At 34.5% G+C, this 23,168-nt stretch overlaps 2 protein-coding genes and 1 long non-coding RNA gene across 3 annotated transcripts in view; 1 reads left to right on the forward strand and 2 right to left on the reverse strand.

Moving 5' to 3' along the window:
• LOC133176623 (intermembrane lipid transfer protein VPS13D-like) overlaps positions 1-691 on the forward strand; it is an 80,925-nt gene extending 80,234 nt beyond the window's left edge. Inside the window, exon 74 of the mRNA XM_061311730.1 lies at positions 166-691. Coding sequence (XP_061167714.1) covers positions 166-249 — 84 coding nt within the window. The 3' untranslated portion in view covers positions 250-691. The remainder of the gene's footprint in view (positions 1-165) is intronic.
• Positions 692-8,767: 8,076 nt separating this feature from the next.
• Positions 8,768-9,457, reverse strand: LOC133176588 (uncharacterized). Its single transcript, XR_009719491.1, has 3 exons — positions 9,380-9,457; positions 9,209-9,286; positions 8,768-8,879 (listed from the first exon to the last, which is right to left on the reverse strand). It is a non-coding gene; the product is annotated as an uncharacterized LOC133176588 (long non-coding RNA).
• Positions 9,458-18,049: 8,592 nt separating this feature from the next.
• Positions 18,050-22,319, reverse strand: LOC133176602 (calcium-responsive transcription factor-like). The gene is made up of 8 exons (XM_061311713.1): positions 22,187-22,319; positions 20,026-20,198; positions 19,203-19,325; positions 18,963-19,112; positions 18,616-18,836; positions 18,301-18,390; positions 18,175-18,223; positions 18,050-18,097 (listed from the first exon to the last, which is right to left on the reverse strand). The coding sequence occupies exons 1-8, from the start codon at positions 22,317-22,319 to the stop codon at positions 18,050-18,052; spliced, it is 987 nt and encodes a 328-aa protein (XP_061167697.1).
• Between the last annotated feature and the right edge of the window lie 849 nt (positions 22,320-23,168).

The raw sequence follows: 23,168 nt of genomic DNA on the forward strand, positions 1-23,168 counted from the left end.
GTCTTCGTAAACACTAAACAGTTGAGTTGATGTAAACTGTGGAACATTGACTGGGACATTAAAGTACATCTTGGCAAATAGTTTATGTATTGGAAGTACATGTTTACACTATGAAGACTTGAGGTGTGCCAATATTCTTAACTTTGTTATCCTATTTCTTATAAGGTGAGTCAACAGATCAACTATGCCCGTAACCTGTTTGAAGAACAACAGCACACACTGACGTCTACAGAGGCTGAAGAGACATAGTGGATAAATAAAGCTATTGTGAACAAACATTTCATGTGTGATTTACTTTTATAACTATTGATGATGAAAGCATAGAAGCTTTGAAAAACTCTGAATAATGAACTTATACAAGAATAATGTACTTCGATTATATATTAAGTAAAGTTATGTGATAAAGTATGAATTGCAAGTTTAAGAGATTGTTTATAATGATTAATTGTTACAATTATCTGCCAGTGAATGAAATATTCAACAGCTGATAAACTGCAATCTTGTGAATCAATTTTGATGATGTGTATGTGTTATGAATGTATTCCTGTGTACATGTGATTACTTTTGTGTATGATCATAATTTTATTGAAAACTCTTTCTTTTTAATATGGACATGGATCTACATGCAAGCTTAGAATTTTTGTTTGTTATTGTGCTATTTGTTGATTATTAAAACATATAATATTCATAATATTTGATTTCATTCAGTGTATAATTTTTAAAGACTATAGTATCATTTTTTCTCAAGAATACAGTTATTATACTCCCGCTCTGAAGGAGAGATGGGTATTCTGTTTCACCCTTGTGTGTGTGTCTGTTTAGCTGTCCTTGACAAATTTTCATCGCAGTTACTCATTGCAGATGCTTGAAATTTTAGGACACTCTTTGTCTAGGTATGTCATATGGTGTTCATTTTTGTAGAAATCCCATATCAACTTCCTGTTTATCTCTTCATCTGTCCGTAACAAATTTCGCCGCAGTTTTCTCAGCAACAACTCATCGCAGATGCTTGAAATTATAGCATACTCTTTATCTAGGCATGCCATATCGTGGGATTTATTAGTCCCCTACCAGTGAAACCGGAGGGCACTATACGTTTCCTCTGAGTCTGTCTGTCCGTTCGTCTGTCTGTCCCTCTGTCAGTCTGTCCCACTTGGTTTTCCGCACTTTTTTTCTAAATGCTTGCAGATATTGAGCTGATTTTTGGTATGCGAGTGTATCTTGATGAGTTACAGATCAAGTTTGCATTTCGTTTCGCTTCAATGATTTTTGACGGAATTATGACTTTTTCAATTTTTCAGGGTTTTCCGCAAATTTTTTATAAACACTTGCAGATATTGAGCGGATTTTTGGTTTGTGACTTTACCTTGATGAGTTATAGATCAAGTTTGCATTTTGTTCCGCTTCATTGATTTTTGACGGAATTATGGCATTTTCAATTTTTAATGGGAACCAGGTTACACTTGCCAGTAGGGGACTAGTATTGCTAATGCAATATTCTCAGAATGCTTGTTTTTGTACAAATCTGATGTCAACTTCCTGATTTTAGCTCACCTGAGCTGAAAGCTAAAGGGAGCTTTTCTGATCACCCGTTGTCTGTCCATCTGTCTGTCAGTCCATCTGTAAACTTTTAACATTTTCAACTTCTCAAGAACCACTTGACCAATTTTAACCAAAGTTGATACAAAGCATCCTTGGGTGAACGGGAAGCTAAATTGTTAAAATGAAGGGTCAAGCCCCCTTACAAGGGGAGATAATCAAGAAAAGGCAAAAATAGGGTGGGGTCATTTAAAAATCTTCTTAAGAACCACTGGGCCAGAAAAGCTGAAACTTATGTGGAAGCATCCTTGGGTAGTGTAGATTCTAAATTGAAAAAATCATAACACCTGGGGGTAGGGTGGGGCCACAATAGGGAATCCAAGTTTGACATTGAAATACATAGAAAAAATCTACTGGGCCAGAAAGCTGAAACTTACATGGAAGCATTCTGGGGTTGTGTAGATTCTAAATTGTTAAAATCATGACCCCCGCGGGTAGGGGGGGGGGGGGGCACAATAGGGAGTCAATATTTTACATTGAAATATTTAGAAAACAATCTTTCAAAATCTTCTTCTCAAGAACCACTGGGTCCATTGTCTCGAGCCACGATCCGGAGTCCGCATATAGCTCTCTCCTACCCGTGGCTGCTTGATCACAAAAGGTGTTGTAATCTTGAATATTTATGCCTATATGTTGTGATGTCATGTTCAGCCAATGACAATATTTGTTTCCATCGCAACTTACATCAACAGTATACAAGAAATGTTTCATATAATGCGATTGGGTATTGAAAGGTCGCGTCAAAGTCCATTATCCGACTATGGTTTACTCGCATTAGTCAATTTTTTAATAAGCTGCGAAATATTCTCTTTTCATTCAACCACAGCTAGTATGGGAGAAGATCGTACATTTTGATCGTGGTTTGCGATGATGCACTGGGCCAGAAAAGCTGAAACTTATGTGGAAGCATCCTGGGGTAGTGTAGATTCTAAATTGTTAAAATCATGAAACCCGGGGGTAGGGTGGGGCCACGATAGGGAATCTAATTTTTACATTGAAATATATACAAAAAATCTTTAAAGGTCTCCTTTTCAAGAACCACTGGGCCAGAAATACTGAAATTCATGTGGAAGCATCCTGGAGTAGTGTAGATTACAAATTGTTAAAATTATGACTCTTAGGGATAGGATGGGGCCACAATAGGTATTACATGGGGGAAAGTCTGGTGAAGAACAGCAGGGCCAAAATTACTCAGGTGAGTTTTGTGGTCCCTGGGCCTCTTGTTCTGTGCATCTGTCCGTCATACCAAATTTTTTGTTGCAGTTTTCTTGGCAATTACTCATTGCAGGTGGGTGGAATTTTTGCACACTCTTTATCTATAAGCATGCCATATGGTGGAATTCATGAGAGTGTATATTCACATCAGAGCAGGGGTGTTACTAGTGAGCATTGGCTCACAGACTTCTTCTTTATTCCAGGATCGCTTGCCTCAATGGTTGCCTGATTTTTATACAAACGTGAAAATTATGAGCATATTCATTATATAAAATTGCATGAATTCAATATTTATAGGGAATTGGTCAACTATCTCGATCCCCAGTATTGAAGAAATAGTAATGGTTGTTACAAGAAAGCAGACTGAGTTGAAATTATGTTTCTGATGAGTCTGTTAAGGCAGCACTAGAAGTGTATAACTTGTCAGTTGATTTAAATTTTTGACATGATCTTGAATTTGATTACATATGTAAAAATAATCTCTTTGAGAGACAGAGTTTTATGAGATTTGATGGGATATTTTAATTCTGTTATGAAGAAGTTTAAAACAATTAATAGAGTCAAATGTTATAAAATGTGGTTAGTCTTCCTACATGTAATGGTTAAGACTTTTTGCATGAATGGATTTGAATTTTTCTTTTCCAAACAACAATCATCTGGAACAGCAGTTCCAGAGAAGACTACTTTCAAGGGTAAATGTTAGAAGCTTTTCATATTCTGGACGTGTCTTCGGAGGACATCAGACATCAGCACGTCTTCAGTGTTGGATCAGACTTGGCTCTCACTCATGTGCAGGAGTTACCTGTCCACGACTTTATGTACAGAACTCCCCAGGAGTCCATGTTCTTCACCAAGCGGGAGGAAGGCTTAATTCTCCTTCCATCTTCTGAAGGGAATACAGCATACAACAACTTTACAGATATGGGGGCATCACCTAAGATGAAAAGATTGCAAGCTTATTGACAAAAACTCACCAGAATATTCAGCTAATTACAACATGGTAACAGCAATTAAATGTTATAAAGTGTTGTACATGCACAAGGTATATTACTAGGTTTATGAGTACCTGGGTAGTCCTCAGGTTTGATTTTGTTCAGTTCCTGGTTTAGGAGAAAGAAGACTATATACTTTTTAAACTGGAAACTAAAAAAAATATTCGTAAAATCCTAAACTTGTTAGTATAAGAATGTAGGTATTTTTAGTTTTAATTCTTGCTAAAAGGCAATTACTTATAGTTTGTTTTGAATTAAATATTAAAGTAGAATTATGATACTAGTAACACTATTTAATGAGTATTAATTGAAAATACATGGAAACGTCATATAAATGGCATTCTTCGGATTTTGTTACAAACAAACCGTTTTATAGAATGATGTAGACTTCAACTGTTGTTGACCTGCAGAACTTGGTTGTACTACTGGACTTTCTGGGGATGGGGGCCAAAATCCCAGATGCCAGTCAGCTGGAGGTCAGCGTAGAGAAATTAAGATCCAAGCCTGTCGCTGTCAGGTAAATTACCAGTCAGGGATCAGTTCTCACGTAAAACAACCAGGGTTGTCACTGTTGGGTAAGAAGTCAGTCTTTATCTGTCACATAGAGAGTCAGTCTCTCACTGTCGGATAATAGTCAATCTATCACTGTTGGATAATAGTCAGTCTGTCACTGTCAGATAATAGTCAGTCTGTCACTGTCAGGTAAAACAATCAGGCAGAGCCACAATAAGAAAAAAGTTGTGGATTTAATGATAAGGAATATTTTGTATAAAATACAAATAAAAAGGAGTATTTTAAAAGTCAATTTCCAACTTCAATTTTTTTTCTATCCATTTACATGTACAAAAACATATTATTAATTTGTCTAATGTTGATTCTTGCAGTTTCTAATGAGCCTTCAGTTAACTCGGTTGTTAACCTAAAAGTGAAGAGCTTCGATCACATTAATCCCGAATAAACCCGAGTATGAGTTATCTCGAGCCAATGTTGAGTTGCGGTGGCAGGGGATAGTTTCGTACTAAAGATCCGGTCAAATTTCTTAAAAAATTGAGATATCCCCTGTTTGATGTGATATTTTATGTAGAAAAATGATTAGAATAATTATGGGACACATTTGCAGTGTAGCAGAGTGCTTGCTGAAAAAAATGATGTGCAACATGTAGCACTGGTTCTCTGCCCTTGATTCCAGTCGCTGCCGCTAGGAATTACAAGGACAGGTAACCACCGCCGCCATGACAGTGGAAAATCTCACTGCTTTGTCGCGCATAGCAATTGCGCATTCTAAAAATAAATAGCATCCATGCTTGCGGAGAAGAATGTTAGGTGGATCCAGTGATCTAAATAACAGAGATAACAAAACGTTGCATATCTAAATTGAAGAATAAAACAATGAAAAACATGGGAAATATTTAAATAACATGAGTGACTGTATTGACTGAGTATATAGTTTACAAATGTCACAATGAACCCGAGAATGTTCCAATAGTGTTAACATTGCGATCCTGACGCATAAACACATAAATATACAGTGATTTATGGAGTATGGAGAGGCGAGTTAAACGCTATCATTCCGTGTAAACTTGAAAACATAAATAAAGGTAAAAAACATCTTGTGTCGTAGTGGAATCAATGATTTACCATACCAATGGGTGAATGGCAAATATGCAAGTTTTAATCAGGGACCTATATACTAATACTATATAGGTCCCTGATACTATCATAGATTTGAGTTATTTAAATAAGGCCTATGATATCGCTTGCCAATGATTTTTAAGGCAGCGCTTCGTAGCGGTTTTAGATGGTTAAAATCCGTCTACTTTCTTTGTTAACAGCAGTGTGGAGTGCAGAAAGAAGGTTTGTTTACAACAAGCACTATGGATTTGGTTGTGTCTAAATATCACGAGCCTAGCGTAATTATGAATATTTATGAGATGCCTCTAACGATTAAAAGGAATCCGATGCAGTACTTTATTTCCGGAATGTTTAGTATCATCGTCAAAAAGAATAACGATCGATAGCAACATATCAGTTTTTTTTTCTTTTTAATGTATTCCACACTGATTTTACCTTATTTATCTTTGCCGATAATAACTGAATTTAATACAATTTTTTTTTCACATAAAAGAATTATTGAAAGCTATTGCTTGGTTTTCATGTGCAGTTGTACATTAAAGAAATAATATAAATAAATTCTAAAAAAAATATATTTATAAATAAATAAATAGATAAATAAATAAATAAATAACAAGGGCACTGAAGAAAAGAAAAAAAATGTGAATGATAATAAGTAAAAAAAAAATGAAATTAGATTGTAAATGATGGGAAGATAGATATCAATTTTCTAAACAAAACAACACCAGATAAATTATAACTATATTTAATAAATAATTCTGAAATTAACAGTATTAAATTAAAACAAACAGGAAGAAAATATGAAACATATTTCAGAAAGTCATCTGATCTAATCTGATAACATTAAGTCCAGCATCCATTTTCCTGATATGCCAAGCTACTGTATTGGTATGCTCTACTGAATACAATATATGTGACGCACCTGTACCCTAGGCTTTGGAAACAATCTACCAAGTACAAAAGTAACACACCTGCACCCTAGGTTTTTGATAAGGTCATCTGGGAACTACATAACAGTGACCCTCCTGTACCCTAGGCTATTGATACGATCTACTGAGTACTACATGACAGGTAAGAGTCCAGTACCCTAGGCTATTGATACTGTCTACTGAGTAGTACATGACAGGTAATAGACCAGTACCCTAGGCTATTGATACGGTCTACTGAGTACTACATGACAGGTAAGAGTCCAGTACCCTAGGCTATTGATACGGTCTACTGAGTACTACAGGACAGGTAAGAGTCCAGTACCCTAGGCTATTGATACGGTCTACTGAGTACTACATGACAGGTAAGTGTCCAGTACCCTAGGCTATTGATACGGTCTACTGAGTACTACAGGACAGGTAAGAGTCCAGTACCCTAGGCTATTGATACGGTCTCCTGAGTACTACATGACAGGTAATAGACCAATACCCTAGGCTATTGATACGGTCTACTGAGTACTACATGACAGGTAATAGACCAGTACCCTAGGCTATTGATACGGTCTACTGAGTACTACATGACAGGTAAGACCAGTACCCTAGGCTATTGATACGGTCTACTGAGTACTACATGACAGGTAATAGACCATTACCCTTGGCTATTGATACGGTCTACTGAGTACTACATGACAGGTAAGAGTCCCGTACCCTAGGCTATTGATACGGTCTACTGAGTACAACATGAAAGATAAGACACCAGTACCCTAGGCTATTGATACGGTCTACTGAGTACTACATGACAGGTAAGACCAGTACCCTAGGCTATTGATACGGTCTACTGAGTACTACATGACAGGTAAGAGTCCAGTACCCAAGGCTATTGATACGGTCTACTGAGTACTACATGACAGGTAAGAGTCCAGTACCCAAGGCTATTGATACGGTCTACTGAGTACTACATGACAGGTAAGACCAGTACCCTAGGCTATTGATACGGTCTACTGAGTACTACATGACAGGTAAGAGTCCAGTACCCAAGGCTATTGATACGGTCTACTGAGTACTACATGACAGGTAAGAGTAAAGTACCCTAGGCTATTGATACGGTCTACTGAGTACTACATGACAGGTTAGAGACCAATACCCAAGGCTATTGATACGGTCCACTAAGTACTACAGGACAGGTAAGAGTCCAGTACCCAAGGCTATTGATACGGTCCACTAAGTACTACAGGACAGGTAAGAGTCAGGAACCCTAGGCTATTGATACAATCTACTGAATACTACAGGACAGGTAATAGACCAATACCCAAGGCTATTGATATGGTCCACTAAGTACTACAGGACAGGTAATAGACCAATACCCTAAGCCATTGATACGGTCTCCTGAGTACTACATGACAGGTAAGACCCCAGTACCCTAGGCTTTTGATACGGTCTACTGAGTACTACAGGACAGGTAAGAGTCCAGTACCCTAGGCTATTGATACTGTCTACTGAGTAGTACATGACAGGTAATAGACCAGTACCCTAGGCTATTGATACGGTCTACTGAGTACTACATGACAGGTAAGAGTCCAGTACCCTAGGCTATTGATACGGTCTACTGAGTACTACAGGACAGGTAAGAGTCCAGTACCCTAGGCTATTGATACGGTCTACTGAGTACTACATGACAGGTAAGAGTCCAGTACCCTAGGCTATTGATACGGTCTCCTGAGTACTACATGACAGGTAAGACACCAGTACCCTAGGCTATTGATACGGTCTACTGAGTACTACATGACAGGTAATAGACCAGTACCCTAGGCTATTGATACGGTCTACTGAGTACTACATGACAGGTAATAGACCAGTACCCTAGGCTATTGATACGGTCTACTGAGTACTACATGACAGGTAAGACCAGTACCCTAGGCTATTGATACGGTCTACTGAGTACTACATGACAGGTAATAGACCATTACCCTAGGCTATTGATACGGTTTACTGAGTACTACATGACAGGTAAGAGTCCCGTACCCTAGGCTATTGATACGGTCTACTGAGTACAACATGAAAGATAAGAGTACTACAGGACAGGTAAGACCCCAGTACCCTAGGCTATTAATACGGTCTACTGAGTACTACAGGACAGGTAATAGACCAGTACTCTAGGCTATTGATATGTTCCACTGAGTACAATATATAAGTGAAACACCTGTACCCTAGGCTATTGATACGGTCTACTGAGTTCATATATAAGTGACACACCTGTACTCTAGTGCAAATTGTTAAGTTATTATGGATTCATGATTCAGGTAGCTATTTTTATGAAAGTTTTATGATATGCATTTCTGTGTTCATCATTTTTGAATTAAGATATAACTAGAGTTCAGCAATTTCATCCTGTACAGAACGCCCTGTAAGAGTGCATCTTTCATCTGCTTCTTCGTATGGTAAACCTGTTCTCTTACATATCAGATACACTATAGATTCTTTAACCAAAACCAGGTTCATGTAATGTACTCCCATTCTGAAATTATAAAAAGGTAAAGAAAATTTAAATGAGTTTGAAAGAAATAGAAATAAGATCACATTTTTTCATAGTACAAAGTTAAATTTATAGACTTGTTTAAAAAAAATGTGAAAAATACTGCATACAGGTTATTTTTAAGTGTTATTTTCTACTTAACACACCTTCGAATAATTTCGTCTAAACACATTTGTATTCAATGAGATATGACTTTCTCTGAAGTTACCCTTTTTTAATTTCTCTCACAGATGACCTAAGCCAATTAGGTGAAAATAACACAGAGGCCAAAATATCCTGGTTTACAGTATAAAGAAAAGAAAAACACATACAAAATGTTTTCTCTCAGGATATGTTCTAGGTGTTGATTTTTCAGGTTTTCATATGATCTGTATCTTGTGTAGATGGATCTGAAAGTTGTTTCATGACTATAGTGCAAATGGCAAATGTAAATGAAAATACATTGTTTCATTAAAAACTGAAAGAAAAACTAGCTAAATTACCCATGTACTGGCTTGCTGACACACATCTTTTCTGTCAGGACTGTGTGTAAATGCTCCATAACCTTCAAAAGATGAAACAATATTGACTTCTGCACAAAGCACAACAAAAGACAAAAACAGATGATTAATTTTAAGAAAAGACAGATTCCATCCCAAATCCCATGAAATAATATAAATGTATACTTACCTTTGCGCTAATAAAATTCTCCCCATAACAGTACTTTTTGTTGAATTTCTCATACAACAACACAGGATTTTCCATAAATTGATGATGCCGTACATGATCAACTTCTTCACTGTAGAAATACATTTAAAATGAAACATACAAACCTGAATTTCAATAAAAATTAGTATAGTACTTAAGAGACCAAAGTATTATTTCAAGCATCAAGTATCTTAACTATATACCAGTCTTTCATAGTGCAGTTCATAATCTCCTTCAAGTATGCAACAACACTGTTCACCTGCAGATTGCATGGAAATAAAATGAAATTAATACATGACAACACTGAACTCAAGACAAGAATGACAACACTTCTACTATTTAACAGCAACAAGATAATGTTTTAATTTTTTGAAAACTATATATATTCTATTACATTTTACAAATTATGATATACATGTATAATAAATGATATTCTATTCTACTCACATGACTGTTTATGAAATCTGTTTGAATTTCTGAAAGGAAAAGATCATCAGTATTTACACTGTGTGCGATATTTAAAATTTTTAAAACAAAATTTTATTTTTAAAAAACTTTGATATGAAATATTGATCACTCACTGTTCTGGTTTGTTACAGCCTCACTAACACCATCAGCATTGAAATCATCTTCATCATCCTCATCCTCATTATCATCTGTTCTGTCCATCTGTCTGTTCATCACCACATCATCTTCTCTGTTCTCAGCAATAACAATGATGTCATCTTCCTTCTCATCAACATCATCATTAATGACATCTGCATCTGCACTGACTTTAAATCCATTAACTTTCCTTCCAACACTTCTTTCTTCAACTTCTTCAACACCACCTTTTTCTACAGCAACAGCCCTGTGTCTTCTGAATGCAAATTACAATTATTTCAATAATCATATGTCATTGAATAAATTAAAAGTATAAAATTATGCATCTTATTTTATAAATTAATATAACATTAATTAAAGATTAAGTATTAAAGTATAGAAAACCAATGTTATAATAAACAATTGTTGAAGACTTATTGAGACAAATACTACAAGTGAAATATATTGACACAGTTGTCTTAAAAAGATATTGATGTTAGAATTTACATAATTACTCACAAAACATTATCCTTTACAGTGTCTTCTGGTTTTCCATACCTGAAATATTCAATTCATACTTTACAAATTTATTATACATGTGGTGCAATATGAATTTCAGAGTTATTTTCCCTTTGTCCACCTATAGTACTATGTATTAGAAATGGCTTAACAGTTCAACAGTAGATGTTCAAATGTTAACAGAGGGTTGACCACAAGCATTGCGAAGTGCAGACAATTAAAACAGATAACAATATTTCACCCTAAGAGATTTAGGTGACCTGAAAATATCAGTGGGGTAACTGTAATAAAGTCTGTAATAAAGTCTACACTAAACATGAACATAATTTTCCTAAGAGGTAAACTCATGCTTCTAAAACTAAATCATATCACATGCCTACAGTTGATTCAAAAATTGTACCGAGTACAGTTACATGACTATCAATGAAATGGGCTTCTATCTAAAGCAATCCATGCAGTTTTTATCAACTATATATCTGGCTTACGTCTTGACGAATGTCTTATAAATAGCAATTCAAATACAGCAATACAGGCCACAATTCCCAAAGAGTTTTTGGTCTTTGTTGTAGGGAATGTGGAAACTCTTGTACACATAACTCCTGGACCAGTATTTTTTTTTTCTCTAGGTATTTAAACATGATGTCATGAGTGGAAGGTTGTTAAGTTCATAAAATTTTTTTTTTTCATACCCCACTCCTGACTTAAGAACAAAAGGCATAACATTTCTCTTTGTGGTTTAATTGCTACATGTAACTATTCACTAGGGTTATGCATTTGTGGAATGTTAATGCAAAATGTACCCCCTTCCCCATTTTATTTATTAAAATAGATATTTATAAATTTACAAATGTATCATACAATGTAAAATCTCCAATTTGATGGGGATTAAAATTAATTACTATGGATTAAAGTTTTACAATATATAAAATAAATTCAATTTTCTAAACAAACTACAGTCTTATTAGCTTTTGAAAGCTTCTGATCCAAGAACAGATTTGAGCAAAAATCAGTAAAAAGTGTTTTTTAAAATTCTCTCTTACTAAACCGTCAAAACTTTTTGTTTTTGTATCACTTTGTATTTTGATATGACTACTTAACCATATGTGAAAATAAGAAAAATTTAAATATATGAAGTATATCAAAATAACTATTTTATCCCTAAAAATTTAATTAAAATGAACGAAATTCGGATTTACCAATATTTATTTTATTTATACTTTTAATCTTAATTTGGTAGTATCATCTGATAGACCTTATATGGTGAGATCATTTTATGCAAAAAGAAAAACATTTAATCTTTTAAAATAAATGGAGGCATTAAATTATTAGCAAAAGTAATTTTTTTTGCTGGATGTCAAGGAAAAAGATGATGACCCTGACCTGACCTTGCACCTAAAATAAAACGGTCAAATTGAATCTCATTGATATCATCACTTAGTGATATCGGCATCTGAAATCTGTGAAATTTTCATTAATTTTTAAATACAATAAATATGAGAAGAATCCCTCCTTAATTAGCTGTTGAATGTTGATTATATGCAGATAACACAAGACTATATGAATAATATGATATATGCAAATGTTGAACAACAATATGATAATGAAATTAAATTCACAATCACTGTGAAATGTTATCAAAATTAAAGCACCTTCCTTTAATTTAATAAGATTTTGCCTGCTTTAATATACATTAAATTTGTGATCTTATAATCATGGCTTAAAAATAATAACAAGCAACACTATTTTGATAACATCATGCAAAATCATTGGAAAATACATTTTGAACAACTAATTCTAAATTTTCAAAACTGAATTAAATGCCATGCGAAATGTATCTTAATATGACTACCTTCCCCTTAAATCACTATATAAAAAAGAACTTCTTTTCTTTTTCTGAAACAAAATTTACCAGGTGGTGAATGATGCAAAATAAACAAAATCATTACTTTAACACAGACACAAACTTTTATGTCAACACTTAATGCTATATTGTGCATTGAGTAAAGTATACCTTCGGAGGATCTTTTCTCAGATCAGGCTCCAGATTCACACAGTGTTGGTCAAGTGAGGTACACATTCCACATGTAAAGTTAGAAACTCCTATACACCCACAGTGAAAGAATTTGTCGCATTTCTCACACCCTATCTGCAAGATTTTTTTAATTATAAAATTTTAAATAAGTCCAGGTTAAAATTTACAAGCAAAACATTTATGTATACATAAACGAAATACATTTCAGAACAAAAATCATACCCAATCCTCATTTTGTCTTGCTTCTCTATGAAGACTGCATGCCCGGCAGTACTCAAACAGTGGTTCTGCAATATAAATTATTGTTTTAGCTTTAACCTTATTCCAATATTTTTTTAAACTCCTATTTAGATATTTTAGTGGGTGGATACAGAAGGGAGTCAATGGGGTCCAAACCCTCCCTTTCTGGGACCAAAAAAAATTCATAAAAGATTTTAAGATTTATTACAAAAATGACCTAGGAACTGCTCCCCCATTTTCATTGGGAAAATGGAGCCTGGTAAGTAATATAGCTTACACAAGTACATGCATGGACAATGAAGCAAACCCCAAATGAAGATGTGTTCGTTTTTTTTAAATTGTTTTTTTGTTGTTTTTTTCCCCTTTCTTTGGTCATTTTGTTTTGTGGATTTTCTTCTTTTTTTTTTTTTTGCTTTTCAAAAAATTCGAGTTCAATTTTTATTTTTTATTTTTTGGAAAGGCTGTGGACCAGCCTCCCCTTCATATTAAAAAATATTTCTGGATCTACACAGGAGATTCTATCAATTACCTGTTGCTTGCAAAAGCTGGTTCCCAATTCCTCGTCTAATTTGATATAGATTATCTGGACGACAACTAAATGTTAGAGGCAAATCAGATATGATCAGCTCAGCAAACTAAAATGCAAAATTTAACAGTGAATATATGATAAAAGGGTAATAAGTGATTTCCAATAAAAAATTATTGACTGCAGGAATTTTAACATATCTTTTTTTTTTCATTTAATCAAAACATCACCAGGCAGATAGATAGGCATTAGAGAATGAAGAGTTTAGATCTAGTGAATATTTTTCACCTTTACAACATACACTCCACAGGAATTAGAATCATACTGCTTTGTATGTTTTATTGTTTCCACTTTCCAGCCATCCTCTGAAATTTCATTCACACCTCTTCTCACTCTACCAAGTAGGAATTCTCTAAACAAAAATATAAAAACCAACAGCCATACAATGCAGTATTTAATAGAATGTAGCAATCATTAAAACTACTGTAGAGCACTAAATTTTCACGACACCTTATTTTTGCGAGATAGACATTTACTTTTTATTAGTGAGACAAAATTTTCACATATTCTGGTTACTGATTAATATAATCTCTACCAATACTTATATATGCGAGAATGATATTTTCGCGAGCACATTGTCTAACTACGCTAGATAATGTGCTCTTGAATATAAAGTAATTTACAGTATTGCAATCATCTCCAATATCTTTCATAGTTCTCTTTAATTCACCAAGTGGATTAATGTAAACCAGTTTCTTCGTACTTGGATATACCACCTGAATGTGGAAAGACAGAAACATGTACAGATACTTATTTGGATTTTATGAGAATTTCAATGACTTAGTATTTTCTTTAAATTGTTGGAGGGAAGGTTTGGTCACAGTCATCAAACATGGCATCAATATAAATGACCTTGCAAAAAGCAAAACATATCTTGAAAGTAAGTTAAACCAAACCCTTTTTCTTACACATGTATAATCCTTGAAAAAATATAACAAAGGTACTTATCAGATATACAAGAACTTAATGTCCAATTTAATAGAGTTAAACATGTATACAACTGACAAGTTACTCATAGATCAAGTTTAAATTGAGATTTACTAGTTTTAAAAAGTATACAAACTATAAGTGTCCAGTGGCTGTTGTTTTCATTGACAGCAGCAAGAATCATGTCATAACTGGAGAATTTTGTCTGTATGTCCCAAATGAAATTTAAGAAAAACATCAATTGATTAGCATTACTAAGTTAATGCTTTATTTAGATCAATTATAAATTTTCTAAATAATACTCAATGTTTTCATTAAAAGACATTTTTATTTTTTTATGCATACACAGGCACACATTATCAGAGAGAGAGAGAGAAAGAGTTACCTGTGTCATGTACCCATGAAAATTTTCTGATATTCCTTGAAATATGGGTGTTGCAACTGATGAATCAATGGCTAAAAGCTTCTTATTCTGTGATATTATTCCAAATAAGCAAAATTAAAATATGCAGACAATAATTAACAATACATCAAACAAATTCCAAATACATGTACTAAATAAAACAAGCATTTAAAAACTATAAGAGATTATTAACATAAAACACAGCTAATTCTAAAGATTTACCTTCTTTGTCTCTGTTAGAAGATGTAAGTATGCATCTATTACCTAAAAATGCATTTTGTGCATTATACAATTGTTTTACTATAAATTGATTTAATCAGAAAAAAGAGGGAAAACTTAAATTTGAAAAAAAATATACCTCATCGGATAGAGAAGTCTTTAAATACCCAATTGAAGTGTCTGTGATTTTAAAACTGCCAATTCTTGCAACTAAATAATCTGATGGTTTGATCCTCCAAAGAGTGTCTACATCAATGACTGGACTTCCTTTGTTTTGATAGGCCATGCTTTGTTCGGTAGCAACGGTGTCATTCTCATGGTTCCTATGTTGGTTGCTGGGCATGTCATATGTCCCATCAATAATTATAACATCATCCTCTTCTGCAAACTGGACACAATGTTTTTCATTTAATTTCCTGTATTTCTTTCTTAATGGTAGATTCCCTGATTTTCTTTTTAAAGATGGTCTTCTACATTTGTCTGTACTGTTGAGTGGTAAGCCTGAATCTTTCTTTATTTTTGATGCAGTGAGTAATTTTAGTTCTGTTATTTTGTTAGAAATTTCCTGCAGGTCTAGACAATCATTAATCAGGTATAAGTCAGACTGTATATCTTTCAGTCCACCTAAAGCAGTCTGTAGAAGAATATGAAGTGGTGTTTTGGGTTTATCTGGCTGTTTTTGGCATGACTTTTCCGGGCTTTTTTCCTTTGATGTGCCTTGATTCAGTGGAATATCTGTGTCTTGATTCAGTGGAATATCTGTGTCTGGTGTGTCATCTTGCAGAGATGTATTTGGACTGTCAGGAATGCTATCCACGCACTGCTGTATGATGCTTTGGTCTAAAGTAAAATGTGGACAGGTCTTGTATCCATCAGGAAGGTTATCCCAGCTGCATTCTGGTAAGGACATCATCACTGCAAGCATGTGCTTACATGGCAAATGATGTCTTGAGTAGTCAACACAGGTACATGTGGGTTCAATGTCCGAAAATATCACTTGATATACATTGTTGGAGTCAACACTATGCACAGCATAGGCCCTGTCTTCAACCTCCTGAATATTTTCTATGGGAATAGTTTGAATTTCAGGTGGAATTCTTTTGATGCAGTGCTCGACAAGCATCCTAGGTTTGTTGTGTAAAAATGTTGGAACACATGATGAGTACTTCTTGCAAAACTCAAAACTCTGAATATTGTAATTGAGATAACTGTAAAATAAAATAAAATTGTATTATTGCCACATCTAATTTCAAATACATGTATACTCTTTTCAACATCTTATCCAACCGGAGAAGTATGTATATTAATCCATATGCATGTACTACAATGTGAAAACATCACTAAGGCAAAAAAGTCCAAACCAATAAATCTTTCATATTCTGCAACTATACAGTATATAGCATAAAACTACTATTAAAAATTTTGGGGTTTTTTTTTGGGGGGGGGGGGTTGATTCAATGCTTTTTTGTTTGTTTGTTTCTTTGTTTTTGTTGATTTTGGGTGGGGGGGGGGGGTGAAAGTTGGAATGAAAAAAAAACATAAGAATTAAATACCTCCTGTAACTGTCAGGTAAGAAACTGGAGACCAATGTTGCAATCATGGTGCAAAGACTACCTTCACTGTAGTGTGACAGGTAGCCTCTTTTGAATTCCTGATGCTTCCTTTCTAAGCCATTAGTTGTTGTAATTCTAATGTTGTAATTATTTTCTCTGAAAGCTTTAACCCATCTCTGAAAAAAAAAATCAGCATTAAATTTGAAGAAAAGAAAGGCATTTAAAGCAGGTAAAAAACAACTTAAGCAAAGCTTGTTGCCAAGCAATAAGTAAGTCCTTCAACAGAGGATGAATGTAAAAAAATAATGCTCTACGAATCATTCTAAAAAAATAATTTTCAAACATTTTGAACTTTTTTATAATAAGAAGAGTCATATAGTACTAATGTAAAAGTGGGATGCATCATCTTTGAAATAATCTTGTTCCACTTGTTCCTTGAAATCATATTAATATACTATAAAAAAGGGAAGGGTAATAGGAAACAGAGCAAAAACAACAAGTTCTGAAGGAATTCATAAGACTTTGCAACAACATTTTTTTTCAATGAAATATCATGCTTTTATCTTAGTTGGTTTTAACATCCATTATGATCAGTTTCTTTATAGAGATGTTACCTTGAAATCAATATGTTTCTACTGTTTTTCCTTAAATCTTACATGTGAAACTGATATCCACTGTTTTTCAAACCACCTCTGCAGTTGTTGATTATTCTGCCAGTGAGGACTTTCTCTTAGCCTGTCTAGAGCTACTTTGTAGTCTGTTTCTGAATCGGCAATAGCTAATCCTCTCATTCTGTAAAAATATTAACCAAAAATAATAATAACATTACACATTTGCCAATAATTCTATCATGAATCATTCTCTTTAGATTTTTGCATTACAATATCTATGAAAATAATGGTAACTTTTTTCTTTTGATTAAATAAATATATGCTTAAGAAAATAAACTCACAAATAAATATGACAATAAGCATAATAATTCAATATTATCATCACGTGTACAAGTACTTACAGTTCAATAACCTCATCCTGATTTGAACCAACACCATGTTTTATTTGCTTCAACCACCGTGTCCATGATTGTTCACGATGAAAAGAACAGAGATATACAGTACATTCTGTTAAAAAAAACCTATTTCATTAATTCAACAGAATATTAGAGGATTTCAATGGCTAAATTATTTGGTTTACAATGTGACAAAATTTACTTGGAATAATAAGAGTACATATTTTTTACCTTCAAATACTTCCTCAACTGCATGGATTTCCCTTTCATCATAATCTGTCATGAAATACTTTGGAGTCCATCCTGGATTCCATTCCTTAATTTTGTTTAAACCCTCCTCAATTGACTTTTTAGTTTCCGTTGAAACAACAAAAGAACCACATATGGAATGCCCAACATTAGTTTGCACACAAATGAAAAAGAGAGGGAGGGCATACTTTGAGGTCCTATATGTGGCATCCATGATGCAAATGTCTCTCCCATACAAGCTTAAAAGTCGTCTCTGCCAGGCGGTCTGGTGAACAAACAGGAAGTCCTCTGATGGAATGTTACCATTGGTAGTGGTATCATACCTGTGTGTTTGAAAAATACAATACATACAATGGAAACTTATGTATTATTTTGTCAGTGATACTTTTGAAAAACTTACGACGTCCTAAGAAAGAAGTTGTCCTCAGGATAACTTTCCTGCCATTTTTCCACCAAAGACTCAAGGTTCTGCTGGTCATCTTTGGAAAACCTAGAAGCAATATAATTATCTAACATCAGAATCTGGGATTCAGTTGAATACATACTACTTACAATAGCACCAGTGAAACTCTAAACCATATGATAAAAAAATATATTCTTACTTAAGCTGAGCTTTGATGGAAGATAAATATTTCTAAGACTGTTATGTTTTAACAACTTTACTTTAGATAAGAAATACAACATGTACAAAAGAGGAACATTTATAATTCAATACTTCAAGCTGTTAATGGCAATATCCATGTGGTTTTTAATGTCCTTGTCCAGTGGAAAAAATCTTCTGTTTGTTCTTGGGATATCCTGATCTGGACATAAGTCATTTTTCACAGAGATTAGTAAGTGCCTCTTCATTTCAGAAACATTTCTCACCCCATCGGCAACAAGTTCTTTTATGCGGGTTACTAATCTCTGATCAATACGTTGAGTGAATCCTGCAAACTACAAGGGACACATTTTGTATTATTTGAAATAATTAAAAAAGAAATTTGGAAACTTTATTTTGAGAATGAAATATTATAATATACAAAGTAACTATAATTCTGGTGACTGATCATCAACACTTACCTCTCCAGTAAGATGGTTTTTGTGGTCATTGACACTTGGATATGACACCAAATAAACAAGTGATTTTTGAATTGTGTCTCTGTTTGCGAAAGCTTGTTTGAGATTTCTAGATATCTTCCTTTTCATCAACTTATTGTTGTATGAATCTACCTAATTTAAAAAAAGACCCAAAAAATTATTTAGAGACCCAAGCAGTACAACCCAATTCATGTACATTAATGAAAAAAATGATAAATGTACCTTGAAATCAGGGAATTTCATGATGGCTCTAATTCTTATTGTTGCTGGACAAGCTTGCTTTTTAGACATTTGGATTTTCTTACGTGCTCTTCCTTTATTAGAGTAATCATGGTCTCCAGGCCTCTATCAATGAAAACACTTACAATATTATAAGTTTGTGAATTCGATTTGGTTGTTCAGTACCTAACATTTGGTGGAGGTATTGTTGTTATCTTCTTTCTCTAAATTGGTTATACTTACCTTATAATTGTGAATGATTAGTTCTTAGATCATACTGTCAGTAAATTACTTTTAACATCCAAACATTTTAGCAAGACTTTCTATATGTGAATTTTTTTTTCTCATGTATATTATTTTTTATGATGGATTACATACAACTTAAATCAAAATTCATGCAAATTTTGTTTTGCTTATAAAGTGAAATAAAAGTGGACATCATGAAAATTTATGATCTTCATGCAGTACTTTGTGAACTTCTAGAAAGGTCATGACCAATAATACATGATTGGTAAAGATCTCTCAATCACAAGTTATTTATACTTTTAAAACATATTTCAGTTATTTTTACTGTACTCTATCAAGGTTAGTAATAAACAAAAAGTATTGTCAAATATCATTTAATTATAATATGTAGATAGATCATTAATTTTCATAAAAAATTTAAATGGTTTATTACTCCACAATTCTTCAACCAAGAAATCAAATTCCCTTGAATCAATTATTTTTCCTTCAGCCACAAAAATTTCACCCCTTCAAAAAATATTTCAACTTGATTATACAATAATATCTGTAAGTACTTTAAAATAAAAGCAAGATAAATTACATGTCTTTGTTTCTTCTTTTCCTTTGCTCTCCTCTGTCTATCTGGTCCATGGTGACATTCTTTTACCATCCATCCTATGTTCACATAAGGAGTGCCATCAAATTCAACAGAAGGACTAGCTGTTTCTTGACAATCTTGCCAAAGAATTTTGTGACCCTTTAAAGATGTAACATCTGTAAAAAGTATTTTAAAAAAATGTGCACATAATTTTTCATATAATTAAAAAGCAAAAGCAATTGCAAAACATAGTAAAAAAAATTGAATTTAAAACATTCCAGTCATGTCACACTGACTACGAGTACCCCCACATAGCAAATAAATAGCCTAGGGTATGAATGTCATATTGACAGGAAGTACTCCATAGACTGTATCAATAGCCTAAGGTATGAATGTCATATTGACAGGAAGTACTCCATAGACCGTATCAATAGCCTGAGGGTATGAATGTCATATTGACAGGAAGTACTCCATTGACCGTATCAATAGCCTAAGGTATAAATGTCATATTGACAGGAAGTACTCCATAGACCATATCAATAGCCTAGGGTACTGGTGTCTTACCTGTCATGTAGTACTCAGTAGACCGTATCAATAGCCTAGGGTAATGGACTCTTACCTGTCATGTAGTACTCAGTAGACCGTATCAATAGCCTAGGGTACTGGTCTATTACCTGTCATGTACTACTCAGTAGACCGTATCAATAGCCTAGGGTAATGGACTCTTACCTGTCATGTAGTACTCAGTAGACCGTATCAATAGCCTAGGTTACTGGTCTATTACCTGTCATGTAGTACTCAGTAGACCGTATCAATAGCCTAGGGTACTGGTGTCTTATCTGTCATGTAGTACTCAGGAGACGGTATCAATGGCCTAGGGTACTGGACTCTTACCTGTCATGTAGTACTCAGTAGACCGTATCAATAGCCTAGGGTACTGGTCTATTACCTGTCATGTAGTACTCAGTAGACCGTATCAATAGCCTAGGGTACTGGTCTATTACCTGTCCTGTAGTACTCAGTAGACCGTATCAATAGCCTAGGGTACTGGTGTCTTACCTGTCCTGTAGTACTCAGTAGACCGTATCAAATCAATAGCCTAGGGTACTGGTGTCTTACCTGTCATGTAGTACTCAGTAGACCGTATCAATAGCCTAGGGTAATGGACTCTTACCTGTCATGTAGTACTCAGTAGACTGTATCAATAGCCTAGGGTACTGGTCTATTACCTGTCATGTAGTACTCAGTAGACCGTATCAATAGCCTAGGGTACTGGTCTTACCTGTCATGTAGTACTCAGTAGACCGTATCAATAGCCTAGGGTACTGGACTCTTACCTGTCATGTAGTACTCAGTAGACCATATCAATAGCCTAGGGTACTGGACTCTTACCTGTCATGTAGTACTCAGTAGACCGTATCAATAGCCTAGGGTACTGGACTCTTACCTGTCATGTAGTACTCAGTAGACCGTATCAATAGCCTAGGGTACTGGACTCTTACCTGTCATGTAGTACTCAGTAGACAGTATCAATAGCCTAGGGTATTGGTCTATTACCTGTCGTGTAGTACTCAGTAGACAGTATCAATAGCCTAGGGTACTGGACTCTTACCTGTCCTGTAGTACTCAGTAGACCGTATCAATAGCCTAGGGTACTGGTGTCTTACCTGTCCTGTAGTACTCAGTAGACCGCATCAAATCAATAGCCTAGGGTACTGGTGTCTTACCTGTCATGTAGTACTCAGTAGACCGTATCAATAGCCTAGGGTTCTGGACTCTTACCTGTCATGTAGTACTCAGTAGATCGTATCAATAGCCTAGGGTAGTGAGGTCAATAGCCTTGCTCACTGGTTTAATATCTGTGTAAAAGTTTTTTGTGGATTTTTTTTTTATCGGTAGCCTTTTAGCCTATTATATATTTTTTCAATGCATGTCATGCATACCTCTTTGTAATAATTCCATCGTTTTCTGCATTCTCATTCAATCGTTTTATTTTGGCAAAATAATTTAGTTTACACCTGTTGTTTTCAATTAAATTGTACCTGTTGTTGGAAAAGAACAGCATACTTCGAAATATAATGTTAATAATCTTACACACACAGATCTATCGTTACGTAATATTATATTGTATAGGTAGTTATAATCGGTTAATACTTCTCCTTACCATCTCCTTCTAGTTCAAAGTGTCGTTTATTGCTGATTCTCTGTGTGATGAATCTTGCTGTTGTTGTTTTTTCTAACTCTTCAAGAAATGCTTGTATTTCTTGGTAGTTCTTAAACTTTCTGACAGCCGGCATGGTTTTGTTTTGATTAGAAACCGCGCGAAAATGTCAAAGTCATTTCTTGCATTATTATATTCGTATGGGAAAAAACTTGGATATAAAATAATGAATTGCTTCTTATTTGTATATAAAACAACAATTCAAACGTTGATTAAACTATTAAAAATGATAATAAAGTTTGTTTTCATTCTTCTTTATTTTATTGCGGATACCGGATCTGTTTGAGCTGACCGACATATTTTTTCTCGTTATCAATACCTCATGAATATTCATAACTACGCTAGGCTCGTGATATTTAGACACAACCTATGGATTTACGCTAGTTTAAATATAGATTTTTATCATCATTGTTGTTCCTGTGACGCGATAAAATGGCAGTGGTTACCTGTCGTTGGTTTTTTAGGGCGCTTGCGCCCGTTAACCAATGTCAGGGTACCAGTCTATGCAACATGTAGGTGTCACTATGACGCTTATCATATACAGAGTTGTAAATGCGAAACTAAGACACGTGGTCAGTTGCAGAGGAAATTCAGCTGAAAAGCAGTAGGCCTTAGAAGAAGGTGTGTATCTCGGAGGGAAGGTGAATGGCCCCATATCATTTGGTGAATTTTTATTAGGGCATGCATTGATTTACAGACTACTGGGTGTTTTATCCTGCTCGCTCGGGCCTGGGTGTGGGTTGTGTGGGTGTGAATGAGGCCCAAATCTTGAAAAAACAAGCCAAAATTTGGGGAGTCCCCAGGTGCATTTTTGGTACATTTGCACTCTAATAGGCAGATTACATGTAATTTGTTGACATAATTTGTGAGCCATGGGCATATGAAGTGTAATTAATTAGCCCCTGGAAAACTGTACCCATGTACA

This window comes from Saccostrea echinata, unplaced genomic scaffold (assembly GCF_033153115.1).
Source record: "Saccostrea echinata isolate AGI-Se365-2 ecotype Australia unplaced genomic scaffold, CSIRO_AGI_Sech_v1 ptg000077l, whole genome shotgun sequence".
Taxonomy (NCBI): Eukaryota; Metazoa; Mollusca; class Bivalvia; order Ostreida; family Ostreidae; genus Saccostrea; species Saccostrea echinata.